Below are 15,626 nucleotides of genomic sequence, written 5' to 3' on the forward strand. Positions count from 1 at the left end.
AATGTATAGTTACAATAGGATGCAATGGAGACACATAGGGATAGGGGAACACAAACCATATACTCCAAAAGTGGAATGCGAACCACGAATGGACCCCAAACCTATGTGACCTTGTAGAGGGTCGCTGGGACTATTAGAAAATAGTAAGGGTTAGAAAAATAGCCCACCCCAAGACCCTGAAAAGTGAGTGCAAAGTGCACTAAAGTTCCCCAAAGGACAAAGAAGTCGTGATAGGGGAATAATGCAGGAAAGACACAAACCAACAATGCAACATCGATGGATTTCCAATCTGGGGTATCTGTGGAACAAGGGGACCAAGTCCAAAAGTCACAAGCAAGTTGGAGATGGGCAGATGCCCAGGAAATGCCAGCTGTGGGTGCAAAGAAGCTTCTACTGGACAGAAGAAGCTGAGGTTTCTGCAGGAACGCAAAGGGCTAGAGACTTACCCTTTGGAGGACGGATCCCTCTCGCCTTCGAGAGTCGTGCAGAAGTGTTTTCCCGCCGAAAGAACGCCAACAAGCCTTGCTAGCTGCAAATTGTGCGGTAAGCGTTTTTGGATGCTGCTGTGGCCCAGGAAGGACCAGGATGTCGCAAATTGCGTCAGGAGAGAGAGGGGACGTCGAGCAAGACAAGGAGCCCTCTCAGCAGCAGGTAGCACCCGGAGAAGTGCCAGAAACAGGCACTACGAGGATGCGTGAAAAGGTGCTCACCCGAAGTCGCACAAAGGAGTCCCACGTCGCCGGAGACCAACTTAGAAAGTCGTGCAATGCAGGTTAGAGTGCCGTGGACCCAGGCTTGGCTGTGCACAAAGTATTTCCGCCGGAAGTGCACAGGGGCCGGAGTAGCTGCAAAAGTCGCGGTTCCCAGCAATGCAGTCTGGCGTGGGGAGGCAAGGACTTACCTCCACCAAACTTGGACTGAAGAGTCACTGGACTGTGGGGGTTACTTGGACGCAGTTGCTGGATTCGAGGGACCTCGCTCGTCGTGCTGAGAGGAGACCCAAGGGACCGGTAATGCAGCTTTTTGGTGCCTGCGGTTGCAGGGGGACGATTCCGTCGACCCACGGGAGATTTCTTCGGAGCTTCTAGTGCAGAGAGGAGGCAGACTACCCCCACAGCATGCACCACCAGGAAAACAGTCGAGAAGGCGGCAGGATCAGCGTTACAGAGTTGCAGTAGTCGTCTTTGCTACTATGTTGCAGTTTTGCAGGCTTCCAGCGCGGTCAGCAGTCGATTCCTTGGTAGAAGGTGAAGAGAGAGATGCAGAGGAACTCGGATGAGCTCTTGCATTCGTTATCTTAGGAATCCCAAGAGACAGAGACCCTAAATAGCCAGAAAAGAGGGTTTGGCTACTTAGGAGAGAGGATAGGCTAGCAACACCTGAAGGAGCCTATCACAAGGAGTCTCTGACGTCACCTGGTGGCACTGGCCACTCAGAGCAGTCCAGTGTGCCAGCACCACCTCTGTTTCCAAGATGGCAGAGGTCTGGAGCACACTGGAGGAGCTCTGGGAACCTCCCATGGGAGGTACAGGTCAGGGGAGTGGTCACTCCCCTTTCCTTTGTCCAGTTTCGCGCCAGAGCAGGGCTAAGGGGTCCCTGAACCGGTGTAGACTTGCTTATGCAGAAATGGGCACCAAATGTGCCCATGAAAGCATTTCCAGAGGCTGGGGGAGGCTACTCCTCCCCTGCCTTCACACCATTTTCCAAAGGGAGAGGGTGTAACACCCTCTCTCAGAGGAAGTCCTTTGTTCTGCCATCCTGGGCCAGGCCTGGCTGGATCCCAGGAGGGCAGATGCCTGTCTGAGGGGTTGGCAGCAGCAGCAGCTGCAGTGAAACCCCGGGAAAGGCAGTTTGGCAGTACCAGGGTCTGTGCTACAGACCACTGGGATCATGGGATTGTGCCAACTATGCCAGGATGGTATAGAGGGGGCAATTCCATGATCATAGACATATTACATGGCCATATTCGGAGTTACCATTGTGAAGCTACATATAGGTAGTGACCTATATGTAGTGCACGCGTGTAATGGTGTCCCCGCACTCACAAAGTCCGGGGAATTGGCCCTGAACAATGTGGGGGCACCTTGGCTAGTGCCAGGGTGCCCTCACACTAAGTAACTTTGCACTTAACCTTTACCAGGTAAAGGTTAGACATATAGGTGACTTATAAGTTACTTAAGTGCAGTGTAAAATGGCTGTGAAATAACGTGGACGTTATTTCACTCAGGCTGCAGTGGCAGGCCTGTGTAAGAATTGTCAGAGCTCCCTATGGGTGGCAAAAGAAATGCTGCAGCCCATAGGGATCTCCTGGAACCCCAATACCCTGGGTACCTCAGTACCATATACTAGGGAATTATAAGGGTGTTCCAGTAAGCCAATGTAAATTGGTAAAATTGGTCAGTAGCCTGTTAGTGACAATTTGAAAGAAATGAGAGAGCATAACCACTGAGGTTCTGATTAGCAGAGCCTCAGTGAGACAGTTAGTCACTACACAGGTAACACATTCAGGCACACTTATGAGCACTGGGGCCCTGGGTGACAGGGTCCCAGTGACACATACAACTAAAACAACATATATACAGTGAAAAATGGGGGTAACATGCCAGGCAAGTTGGTACTTTCCTACAGTGAGCACACGCTGTCCCCAAAGGGCACATGGAGGGGCCACAAAGGGACCACTCCCCTTGACTGGCTGTCTACAACATGCTGTGGCAGTCATTTCAGGACCATGGGACATGGTCCCTATTGAAATGCATTGGAGAGAATGGCAGGTTTTGAGGGTCACAAAAAGGATCACATTAAAAGATTGATAACAGATTTTAGTCACAATATGAACCATTTGTTGGTGGTAACATACTAAACCTAGTATTTGTGGCGTATTCTAAGGTGATTTTAACCTGTTAAAAATACTCATCCTCTGCTGGGATTTGATGGACCATGTTTGAGAGAAAAATGTTCTTACCTGTTACTAGAAAGTGCTCCAGAAGCTAAAATTAGCGCATATTTTCTTTCCGTTCAAACTATCTTCCTTCAACATGTGAGGATATAGTCTGAAATGCACTTCCAACAGCAGCAGCCGCCTGTCGGTTGATTCCCCTGTGTTCTGCTTTAGCCTCCCAGAGTGTTCTAATGAAGACCATGACTGCTAACATTCTGTATTTATGACAAGCGTGTGGCACACCTAAACACCGTCTTGATGCAGCAAAGCTGTAAACCTGAAATCATTTCCTACAGAGGATACACCAGTAAATGAAGAAATGCGGGAGCTTGATAACAAAAACACCCTCCAAGATGGCTGCCTCAGAAAAAAAAAAAAAAAAAGATTCCAAATGTACCCAAAATTTCATGTCCCCCCTCCTCCGCCAAATGTCGCCCAAATATAGCCCAATGATAGAAGTGTGGAAAACATTTAAGCAACTTGTGTAACAAATAACAAAGTGGTCAACGGTATAAAAACATAAAAATAGTAACTAATTTAAAAGCCTTTTGTCGCTATATGAAAACTCAGAAAATTTACCCTCATTTTAGCTTTCTATGAAAACATTTCTACGAAAAAAAGAACCCCCTAATTGTGTTCATTTCTAAAAGAAACGGATTATATGAAACATGAAAATAAACAAGTACTGGCAAAACCAATAGTTATGAGACTGGCGATTAGCCTTTTGATTTTGTCAGTGTGTGTCTTGTTTTAACTAGGTTTTTATAAAAAACCTTATTGTTGAAAGGAGCTGCCAGGCCCTCACCATCATAACAAACATTGGCAAAAAACAAAAATATTTTTGGTCTCAAAAAGCACAACTTGCCACAGTAATTCGGGACACTAAAAAAATCAACTTTATTTGCCAACATGCTCCTTGTGAAAGAGTAGAATGCTGTCACTCTAAGTGAAGACAGCCAATAAATAGAGAGAGAGATAGAATTTTAATTAAAAGAAAATGTCTCGGATAACTAATTAGGGGTCCAATTCCTAAAAGACAATCACAATGGTGTACACATTGTCTGTGTTCTTGCATTAGTGCAGATTTACAGCACTCATGAAGTCACAAGAATTTACAGAATTAGGCCAAAAAACGTACTCCTAGAAAATATTTGTGATCTGTATTTTAGCATGAGCAAATATGCATGTGTAGATTTGATCAAGTGAAAATCTGTTGAGCGTTTACAAATTCTCTTTCCCTCCAACCACTTTTTCCCAACCCAGGAAGTAGTTTTACTTCTGCCCTTGTCAGGAGTAACTTTCCAACCTTTCTCTGTATGAGAAAAGATTACAGAAGTTCTAGTGAAAACCCCTAAAGCATGCACATTATTTGATTTGCACAGCTTCAAACAGCCATTCCAACTCTAGACCTATTTCTTACCCCCATCTCCAGCCTTAGGATGTAGATCTGCTGAAAGGTGCCAAAATAAAGGAAATGCTAGTATTCGAATACTATAGTAGTACGAGCCTTGGAACAATCAGAGAGGCTGTAACCAGAGCTCCTATATAATGAGATTGCTGCCAAAATGTGTTGCTGCCCTACACGGCACCAAAAGGGACAAGTTGATTTTTTTTACAGGACAAGTAGATAGTTTATAAAATTCCACACCCTTGCGGGGAGAGTTGTTGACAGTTCCTGGTTCTGATCCTCATTCAGAGCCTGGGATTGCACAGTTCAGTACTGTGACTTTTCATCTTAACAATGCCATACACCAGGCTGCAGTCCCTGTTTCTACCAGTGGTCCCCTCTGGCAAAAGGAATCGCAAGACCTGCTCTCCACTTTGGCAGTGGCACGTTTGGCACAGTAGCAGGTTCTTCTTCAAGGCACTACCTTGGAATATTGGGGTCACTGTCACAGGCCACACACAGGTGATGGCCTGACTGGCACTGCAGTCTTCACAGCAGCCCCCTCTGGCATACAGAGAGGACGACTCACACCTGCACATTGACAATGGCCCAATCTGTGCAGCAGAGATCACAGATCACTTCACAATGGCCCTTCTCTGGCATATAGGGGGTCAGTGACTTAATCCTGCACACAGGAAATGACTGGATCGGTGCAGCTAAGTTCACAACTCACTTCACAGTGGTCCTTCTCTGGCATATGGGGTCCCCGACTTAAACCAGCACAGCATGACATGACCCCATCAGAGCTACATCTTTCTCCTCACACCTCTCTATGGGGATTCCCTCACCAGGATCCCTCACTGTGCCTCACTCCCTCCAGATTTCCTGCTCCTCACAGGGCTCACTAGTCTTGGCAAGCGGGCAGACACAGGTGCTCAAGGTTTCAAGGGCAGGTGGTCTTGGATGTACTTGGGAGATGTGCCCTCACCAGCTGGGAGACGGGCAGGCCTTACCCGTCAGCCCCGATCACAGGCAGAAGTCTTGCAGGGCTTCTCCTTGAACAGCCACTAGCTGCTCGACAGTTGACACATTTTGAGGGGCTCGAGCTCCCTTTCTAATAATCCATTTCCAGACACTAAATGTGACCTAGGGTGTGGGTCTTTGAAGTTTGTGTTGGGGGTCTGCATCCATTTGAACTGCCTTCACCGCTGCCCTGTTCATTCTCTAGAATGCAGTCTGTCACAGCCGGAGGGACTCCACATCTGACAGCCCCACAACACAGGCTATGGAGAGTCTAGAGGTTCACACCTGGATCCCAGCCACAGTGCGGCGTATTATAAGGTTACCACAGTGCCTCAGCCCAACTCTTTATGATTCAGACTCATTTCCTTCCTGAAAAGTGCCCAGGCCCCCTACGTGTGACTTCTTTCTGAACCAAAGAACAGCTCATGGGAATACAGCAATCCACAAACCTGGCTGGGGGGTGGGGATGCCTTCACACCTTCTCATGCTCCTCCAGTCAGCCCTAGGTCTCCCGAAATAGAACCCAGAAGCTTCCATGTTTTGTACCATTCACAGGCACCCATACACCCAGTGTCTGCCTACATCTCACATACACTGCACAGCATTACATGCTAATTTGATGCAGACCAAGGGTGAGTTATGCACACAGCAGCAGAACTTTACATGAGTGAGCCTGTGGGCCTCGCCCAAGTGGCGCAGGTTAGAAAGGCCTGTTCACTGCTTCTGACCCTACCCGGTATGCTGCCACCACCGTGCTGGTGCTGTTCAACTCCTGGGGAAGGCAGCAGCCTTTCACCACCCTGAGGGTGGCCCTTTGGGTGTCCCTCATGGTCAATACTGCAATCTGTGAGACAGGCCTATGTCATGGCACACACACATGATCCGTGTTCACTAATGACAACAATAATCATCACTAGGGATCCAGATAACATTGAGGTTGGGGCAGTTAAGGCAAGGGTACACGTCCATCACCATGCAAGGGACTTTTCTGTCCCTACACAACCTATGTACTAAATACCCAGACCCAGCCACTGGGGGTCTCAGAACCACATGCCTAATGAAGGTGTTATTCGCGAGGACACGGTGATGCTTTTAAAAAAAATACATCCCCTTTGAGACGAGATCAGAGGGAACAGCTCCCCCAGGGCCATCTACCACAAGTCACATAGTCACATAGATGTATCACCAGGGGACATCTTCCCCCATTGCAAATCAGTTGTTAACTGATCAATGGTGACATACAATTGTGACTCACAATTAAGAGGGGCTGCCCCTCTCACACCCCTCTTAATTTTAATTTCGAATGGATCTCAAAACCCACTTTACAAGTTGGAAAGGCTTTTCCGACTCACAAAATAAGTGTCATACATTGCACGTAACACTTTTGTGTTTGCAAACCCTGGGACTTTGCGAAGCGCACGATTTGGAAATGTAAAAGTATTTAGTACATCAGGTGACATATCTTATAAAGAGATTTTAAGGGCAAAACCTCTAACTGTGCTAGTCATCAAAACACAGCCAGAAAGGTAAAGGATTATAAGAGCAGAGATTTGATGTTTTTTTTTTCTAAACGTCACGTTTCTTGTTTGATATTTAAGTTAGGGAATGACTTCTTCGGAACCCAGGGTTTCCAAGTGGAGTGCATGGTATGATTTTTACTCTGAGGCCTGCAGGGGCATTCAGCCTCCCTCACAATGAGTCAGTGGCAGAGACGTCAGTTTCACCAGTGCTGTAATTGGAAGCCAGTGTGTTCTATCCTGGCTTGCAGTGCTTAATTTGTGCTAGCTGTTTCCGGTGCTGAGCACCGGCACTTATTTTTGAGGGCCGGTGCTTATTCTTTTCCCTCAGGCAATTGCTGTGAGCAAAAGACACGTATGGGAAATGCAGAGGAAGAGAAAAACGAAAAAACGTCACAAAGGGAGAAAACAGAAAGCTGCAGGAGTGAGCTGAACGGGCAGGGAGTGGCCGTGAATGGATTGAAGAGGCCCGAGATGGCTTCAGGATTATTTTGCCTCTGTATTCAGTGTGGGCACATTTAACAGCAGTAGCCGCGGGTTTAAACAGAGGGCTTTGGGCACCGCCACCTTTTTATTTACAAATTAAGCACTGCTGGCTTGGGTAATGAGTTCTCTTAGGACCTGCCACACGGCGTGACCCATATAATGTGCTCGTTGGAGTAAGGCTAGGCTATTCTTGGTAATCCCAAAACAAAAAAGAAGTGCAACAGTCCAACCTAGAGTTTAAAACTGAGCAAATTATGTAAATTGTGTATGTCATAAACATTATATTATCTTTTCCAGGCAACTACAGTGAAAGGCAAAGCAATTCACCATTTGTTCCACTTGATGTTTCATGTACAGAGACTCATCCAGCAAGAAGTCAAGTTTCTAAATCTTGTTTTAGGGGGAAATTATCTGGCAAATATTTTATGAGATCACAACAGCACAGTCTGTACCAGATGGTTTGTAAACACTGACAAAGCCTCGGTTCTGCAATTATCGTTTTGTTCCTCTGCCAAGTTTGTATTTCCTTCAAACATGCGAAAGCCAGGCAGTGTTAGTATAGTCACTGTCTGGCCTTAGAAAATGTAGGTCCTCCCAGCAGAATTTGAAACTATCCAACATGGCGACTGGGGCGCTGTTATACAGGCGGTCGTAGGAGCTACAGGTAAGCTGGGAGGGCAAGCAACACCCATAACCAATACTTCAACTCTACAATTCAGAAACACACAATACACCAACTAAAGAGATAAAGTCATCAGAAAACAGAAATATATGCACCTTACCTGCTTTATCTTCTGAGCTCCCCAAAGCTAAATAAAAAGAAAATAGAACCGTTTAGTATAAATGAAGAAGCGATCTGTGGAATGAATTTAAAGTTAACATTGAATTGAATAGTTTTATAAATTGTAAAGTTCTTCTTTTGAAATTCAAATCATCCACATCTGTAGCAGCACGGCACCGCATGGGGTGCATTTAAAAGCGCATTAACCCATCGCAGTCTGACAAATAAATGAAACCTACACCACCTGCCCCGATTCAGCAGCTGGTTGAAGTGGGCGGAGCCTGCATCCTGGAATGGATTTCAGCTTTTCTAGCCAACCAGAGCCAAGTAATTGAACTTGGTCCCGTAAAATGTAGAATCTATAGATATTAACTGGGGAGTATCCCAAGGCCCTGTCCATCAAACTATCTCATATCCATCGAAGGCCTTCTTCACGAGTTCTAGGTCACCAGCTTTATACATACTGACGATGCACAGTTAATGATCAATCTTAGAGAAAGCCTAAAGACTGGCTTTTAGGGGCCTATCTGGAGCACTTAATTCCAGAAGAAGCTGGATGGTGTGTGTATTTCCAAAATTAAATCCAACTACATTAGAAATTCTCTCAGTATTCAGTCTATGGAAAGCTCCTCTGTGGCCTTCTTCAGTAAGTAGCCACCCTGCTCCAGTGAACTTGCTCAGAACTCCGAGTTTTCTTATGCTGGTAATCTGGTGCAGTGGCCAAAGCTTTCTCTTTCAGCCTATGCACTCTCACACAGATTTTTTCCTTCTTAAATTTATTACAAAAAATCACAGCAGCAAATGCATTCGTGCAATCTAGACTGGGTTTCAGATGTTCAATTCACTTCGAGCTGCCTACGAATAATATTGCCACTCTGCGGAGAAACGAAGAATGATGCTGTTGGAGTAATTTCTTCATGTTTATTTACCTTAAAGAGCTACAGTGGTAACCTGTTACACAGCATGTCCAAGTTAAAGAGACATGTGTGATGATTTAAACCAACCTCAACACAAGACCTCTCTTCCAAACTAGTAGGTTCTCGTCTGAACCTCATGCCATTTACCCTAGCCTTGAATAAAAAATACAATAAGCTTATAAAAATGAAGGAGAGAGAAGGCCTCATCAGTCCACTGGTTTCTCCTGGTTCTGCTTCCATCCTCTTCCATTAAGGACCCGTCCTCTCCAACCACACTTTATGCAAGGTGACACCTGCCTGACAGCTGCTTGTCAATCCTTAGGTGTCCAGCCTCCTTATATACACCAATAGGTGAGCTGGACCCCTATTACTGTGCTGGAAACAGGATTGTGAATGGGGACTCTCTGGGTCTTGTGGTTCAATGGGAGCTATGTGCCACCTAGATTATTCCCAAACCAGCCCTACCCCTTTATATTCTACCCTCCACTTCGGAAAAGTGACGACAGCCATTGCAATGACTGCCCAATGGCATTCCCCTCCTTTGAGCGGTGGCATCCTTCCCTCAACTATCTCCGTGACCTACCACTGTGGGAATAGAGAAAGACCAGGGGACTGTCGGACTGCAGCAAAGCCCTCACAGGCCTATCCTCCACCCTTGTATGCTGAGAGAGGTTTCCAGACCAGCACTCAACCTCAGAGTGACTCTCAAAGCTCTTCCTCAAACACCAACCTCCCCTCCAATCCAGCAAGTAAGTAAACGTCGAGAGCCACTGTACATGTGAAAGATCTGAGAAGTTATAAACATGTGGAATGCGGTGCCTGTAATTCATCCTCTACGTGGATGAGTTTTGAAGCCTGATGTCTGAGTCAGACGTGCAAGGTTTTCATGACAGGCCTTGTATCAGACTCCCACAGTACTGAAGAATCATATAGAGAAGGACCTTATATTTCCAGAATTCACTTACTTGTCCTTATATGTAATACAGGAGAAGATCCCCTTCCAATTCTACTGTGAGGGATTTGCAGTTGAATCCCAACCTCCTCCCCATCTAGCAAGAAATGGATCACACGGGATTAGCTTGCTATGGATAACGCAGGATCAGCTCGTTTAAAGCCTAGTGATGCATCAAGCTTATGTTCGAAAGAAAGTGGCGTTGATTAGGTGTTGGGCCAGAGTGCGCGGCTATGTATTCCGGCAGACCTTCTGCATGCTCGTTTCCATAACAACCCTCGTGGACCCCAGCTCTCTAAGCCTCCATACAGTTTGTGACATTACATTACATGTACTCTCAGCCAATTAGATGGAGGTATGGAGTCTCATCTAAGGGTTTCGGTCGCAATGAAGAAACTGAAGGATCATTACCGAAACCCTGGTGCGTTTCCAAGTCTGGTGCCTTATTTATGGTCAAGCAAGAAGATGTTATTGCACTTCATGAATTGTTCAAAGTGGGATGTAAGCTCGCCGTCAGTGGTCTTACTCTGGAATGCTCAGATTAGAGATGGGTCACTGGGATGTAAGCTCGCCGTCACTGGTCTTACTCTGGAATGCTCAGATTAGAGATGGGTCACTGGGATGTAAGCTCGCCGTCAGTGGTCTTACTCTGGAATGCTCAGATTAGAGATGGGTCACTGGGATGTAAGCTCGCTGTCACTGGTCTTACTCTGGAATGCTCAGATTAGAGATGGGTCACTGGGATGTAAGCTTGGCGTCTCTGGTCTTACTATGGAATGCTCAGACTGGAGGAAAGTCAAGAATGCTCAGACTGGAGGTAGGTGGGTGGGACGTAAGATCAGCATTGCTGTTCTTTCTCTGGAATGCTCAAACTGGTGGTAGATCAGTGGGATGTAAGCTCAGCATCAGTTTTCATAATGTGGAATGCTGAAAATAGAGGTAGGTAAGTGGGATGTACACTCACAATCACTTCTCTTACTCTGAAATGCTAAGACTGCAGGCAGGTAAGCTTGCCATCGCCGTTCTTACTCTTGAGTGCTCAGCCTGGAGGTAGTTCAGTGGGTAGTAGGCTCACCATCACTGGTTTTACACTGGAATGCTCAGACTGGAGGTACGTCTGTGAGATGTAAGCTCGGCATTGCTGTTCTTACTCTGGAATGCTCACACTGGATGTAGGTGAGTAGAATGTATGCTCGCTACTGCTGTTGTTAGTCTAGAATGCTCAGATTTGGTGGTAGGTCAGTGGGATGTAAGCGCAACATTGCTGTTCTTACTCTGGAGAGCTCAGGCTGAAGGTAGGTCAGTGGGATGTAAGCTTGCCATCCCTGGTCTTACTGTGGAATGCTCACACTGAAGGCAGGTCAGTGGATGTAAGCGTACCATCACTGGTCTTACTGTGGAATGCTCACACTGGAGGTAGGTCAGTGGGATGTAAACTCTCCATCACTGGTCTTACTGTGCCATGCTCACATTGGCGGTAAGTCAGTGGGATGTAAGCTCGCAATCACTGGTCTTACCATGGAAGCTCATACTGGAGGTAGGTCAGTGGGATGTAAGGTCGCCATCACTGTTCTTACTGTGGAATGCTCACACTGGAGGTAGGTCAGTGGGATGTAAGCTCACTATGACTGGTCTTACTCTGAAATGCTAAGAAAGATTGGAGGTAGGTCAGTGGGATGTAAGCTTGCCATCACTGGTATTACTATCAAAGCTCACACTGGATGTAGGTCAGTGGGATGTAAGCTCGTCATCACTGGTCTTACTGTAGAGTGTACACACTGAACATAGGTCAGTCGATGTAAGCTTGCCATCACTGGTCTTACTGTGAAATGCTCACACTGGAGGTAGGTCAGTGGGATGTAAGCTCGCCATCAATGGCCCTACTGTAGAGTGTACACACTGAACATAGGTCAGTCGATGTAAGCTCGCCATCACTGGTCTTACTGTGGAATGCTCAGACTGGAGGTAGGTCAGTGGGATGGAAGCTCGCCATCATTGGTCTGACTGTGGCATGCTCACACTGGAGGTAGGTCAGTGGGATGTAAGCTCGCCATCACTGGTCTTACTGTGGAATGCTCACACTGGAGGTAGGTCATTGGATGTAAGCTCTCCATCACTGGTCTTACTGTGGCATGCTCACATTGGCAGTAAGTCAGTGGGATGTAAGCTCGCAATCACTGGTCTTACCATGGAAGCTCATACTGGAGGTAGGTCAGTGGGATGTAAGGTCGCCATCACTGTTCTTACTGTGGAATGCTCACACTGGAGGTAGGTCAGTGGGATGTAAGCTCGCTATGACTGGTCTTACTCTGAAATGCTAAGATTGGAGGTAGGTCAGTGGGATGTAAGCTTGCCATCACTGGTCTTACTATCAAAACTCACACTGGAGGTAGGTCAGTGGGATGTAAGCTCGTCATCACTGGTCTTACTGTAGAGTGTACACACTGAACATAGGTCAGTCGATGTAAGCTTGCCATCACTGGTCTTACTGTGAAATGCTCACACTGGAGGTAGGTCAGTGGGATGTAAGCTCGCCATCACTGGCCCTACTGTAGAGTGTACACACTGAACATAAGTCAGTCGATGTAAGCTCGCCATCACTGGTCTTACTGTGGAATGCTCAGACTGGAGGTAGGTCAGTGGGATGGAAGCTCGCCATCACTGGTCTGACTGTGGCATGCTCACACTGGAGGTAGGTCAGTGGGATGTAAGCTCGCCATCACTGGTTTTACTGTGGAATGCTCAGACTGGAGGTAGATCAATGAGATGTAAGACTGCCATCCTGGTTGTTACTCTGGAATGGTCAGACTGGTTGTAGGTCAGTGTAATGTAAGCGCACCATTACTGTTCTTACTCTGGAATGCTCACACTGAAGGTAGATCAGTGGATGTAAGCTCGCCATCACTGGTCTTACTGTGGAATGCTCAGACTGGAGGTAGGTCAGTGGGATGGAAGCTCGCCATCACTGGTCTGACTGTGGCATGCTCACACTGGAGGTAGGTCAGTGGGATGCAAGCTCGCCATCACTGGTTTTACTGTGGAATGCTCAGACTGGAGGTAGGTCAATGGGATGTAAGCTCGCCATCACTGGTTTTACTGTGGAATGCTCAGACTGGAGGTAGATCAATGAGATGTAAGACTGCCATCCTGGTTGTTACTCTGGAATGGTCAGACTGGTTGTAGGTCAGTGTAATGTAAGCGCACCATTACTGTTCTTACTCTGGAATGCTCACACTGAAGGTAGATCAGTGGATGTAAGCTCGCCATCATTGGTCTTACTGTGGAATGCTCACACTGGAGGTAGATCAGTGGATGTAAGCTTCACATCACTGGTCCTACTGGGGAACGCTCACAATAGAGTTAGGTCCATGGAATGCAAGCTCTTCATCACTGTACTTACTGTGGAATGCTCAGACTGGAGGTATGTCAGTGGGATGTAAGCTCGCCATCACTGGTCTTACTGTGGAATGCTCACACTGAAGGTAGATCAGTGGGTGTAAGCGTCACATCACTGGTCTTACTGTGGAACGCTCACATTAGAGTTAGGTCCATGGAATGCAAGCTCGTCATCACTGTACTTACTGTGGAATGCTCAGACTGGAGGTAGGTCAGTGGGATGTAAGCTCGCCATCACTGGTCTTACTGTGGAATGCTCAGACTGGAGGTAGGTCAGTGGATGTAAGCTCTCCATCAATGCCTTATTGTGGAATGCTCACATTAGAGTTAGGTCAGTGTGTAGGGGGCTGGCCTGGTTTGCAGTGGGTACCTAAGGTACTTACACCGTATACCAGGCCCAGTTGTCCCTTATTAGTGAAAGGTAGTCAGTGTTTAGAAGCCAGGCTCTCTAGAGGTAGTTGTGGATGAGCAGCCAAGGCTTATCTAGGAGACAGGCAAAGCTCTTGCAATACCACTGACGTCACACAGTACTTACACACAAGATAGACAATACTCAGTGTTACCAAAAATAAAGGTACTTTATTTTAGTGACACAAGGCCCAAAATATTTTAGAGGTTATACTCCCTTAGGAGGTAAGTATTATACATAAAATATACACAAGTAACCAAAATCAGATAAGTAAATAGTAATAAAATAGTGCAAATAGTGAAAATCACCATAGGTTACAATGGCCTAGGGGGAACACAAACCATATACTAAAATAGTGGAATGTGAATGTCGGTTTCCCACCTAGGCAAGAGTAGTGTGTAGAGGGGTGCAAGAAAACACCAAAGGTAAGTAAAGAACCCCACCCCAGAGCCCAGGAAAACAGGAGTAAAGTTTCTTCAGAACAAACTAGAAGTTGTGATAAAGAATTATGCAAAAACCAAGCAAGACTGCAAGACACCAACAATGGATTCCTGGACCTGAAGTCCTGCGGAGAGAAGTCCTGCGGAGAGAGGAGACCACGTCCAAGAACAGCTGAAAAGTCCAGAAGTAACAGGAGCCCCTGCTAACCCGGATGAAGGTGCTAAAGTGGATTCTCCGGTTAGAAGAAAAAGTCACAGATGCACCAAAGAAGACAGCTGCGGGTTCCTGCTTGGTGCAACAGATGTCCCACATCGAGTAGAAGGATGCAGGGTGGTTTTCGTTGTTTGGTTCAACCAGCAAGCCTCGGCTCACGCAAAAGACGTGGCTGGCGGTAAAAGGTGCTACCTGGACCCAAGGAGGGACCTGGAGGTCTCAACTCGGACTGAGGAGACAGAGGGCTCTCAGCACTTCAGAGAGCCCTCAGAAGACCAGGCAGCATCCACAGGAGTCCCAGGACATGAGGACAAAGGAGATGCAAATCACAGTCGTTGCAGCACTACACAAAGGGATCCCACGCCGCCGGAGAACAACTCAGGGAGCTGAGCGTTGCAGGATAGAGTGCTGGGGACCTGGGCTACGCTGTGAGCGAAGGATTCCTTGGAGAAGCGCACAGAAGCCCTAGGAGCTGCAAAATAAGCGGTGCACAGGGGCACTGTCTGGCTCAGGAAGGCAAGCTCTTACCTCCACCAAATTTGGACAGCTGGACCTTTGGACAGTCAGGGTCACTTCGATCCACCACCTGTGTTCCAGGATCCACACTTGTCATCAGGAGGGGGGACCCAGAGTACCAGTCGTCGCTGCAGAGAGGTGCCTGCTAAAGCAGGGAAGTGACTCAGTCACTCCACAGGAGGTTCCTTCGGTCCTTCTGGTGGTGCAGGATAAAGATAGGCAGTCCTCGGAGCGTGCACAACCTGGAAACTGTTGCAGTTGCTGGCAGGAGCTGAAGTTACAGAGTTACAGTAGCCTTCTTGGATACTTTGTTGCAGTTGTAGAGTTCCTGGAGCAGTTCTGCAGTTGATCTGACGGTAGAAGGCAAAGCAGAGGTTGCAGAGGATTCCTGCTGGAGTCTTGCAAAACCGAATCTGAGGAAACACCCAGAGGAGAGATCCTAAATAGTCATGAGAGGGGGATTAGTCACCTAACCAGGTAGGCACCTATCAGGAGGGGTCTCTGACGTCACCTGCTGGCACTGGCCACTCAGATGCTCCCAGAGTGTCCTGACCATCCTGAAAACAAGATGGCAGAACCCAGGGACACTCTGGAGGAGCTCTGGGCACCACCCCTGGGGTGGTGATGGACAGGGGAGTTGTCACTCCCCT

At 47.2% G+C, this 15,626-nt stretch overlaps 1 protein-coding gene across 1 annotated transcript in view; it reads right to left on the reverse strand.

The window, feature by feature from the left end:
* The window catches only part of SFXN5 (sideroflexin 5), an 809,240-nt gene that overhangs the window by 526,427 nt on the left and 267,187 nt on the right, over positions 1-15,626 (reverse strand). Inside the window, exon 4 of the mRNA XM_069205595.1 lies at positions 8,134-8,160. Coding sequence (XP_069061696.1) covers positions 8,134-8,160 — 27 coding nt within the window. The remainder of the gene's footprint in view (positions 1-8,133; positions 8,161-15,626) is intronic.

The sequence above is a fragment of the Pleurodeles waltl genome, chromosome 1_2, assembly GCF_031143425.1.
Source record: "Pleurodeles waltl isolate 20211129_DDA chromosome 1_2, aPleWal1.hap1.20221129, whole genome shotgun sequence".
NCBI classification, from domain to species: domain Eukaryota; kingdom Metazoa; phylum Chordata; class Amphibia; order Caudata; family Salamandridae; genus Pleurodeles; species Pleurodeles waltl.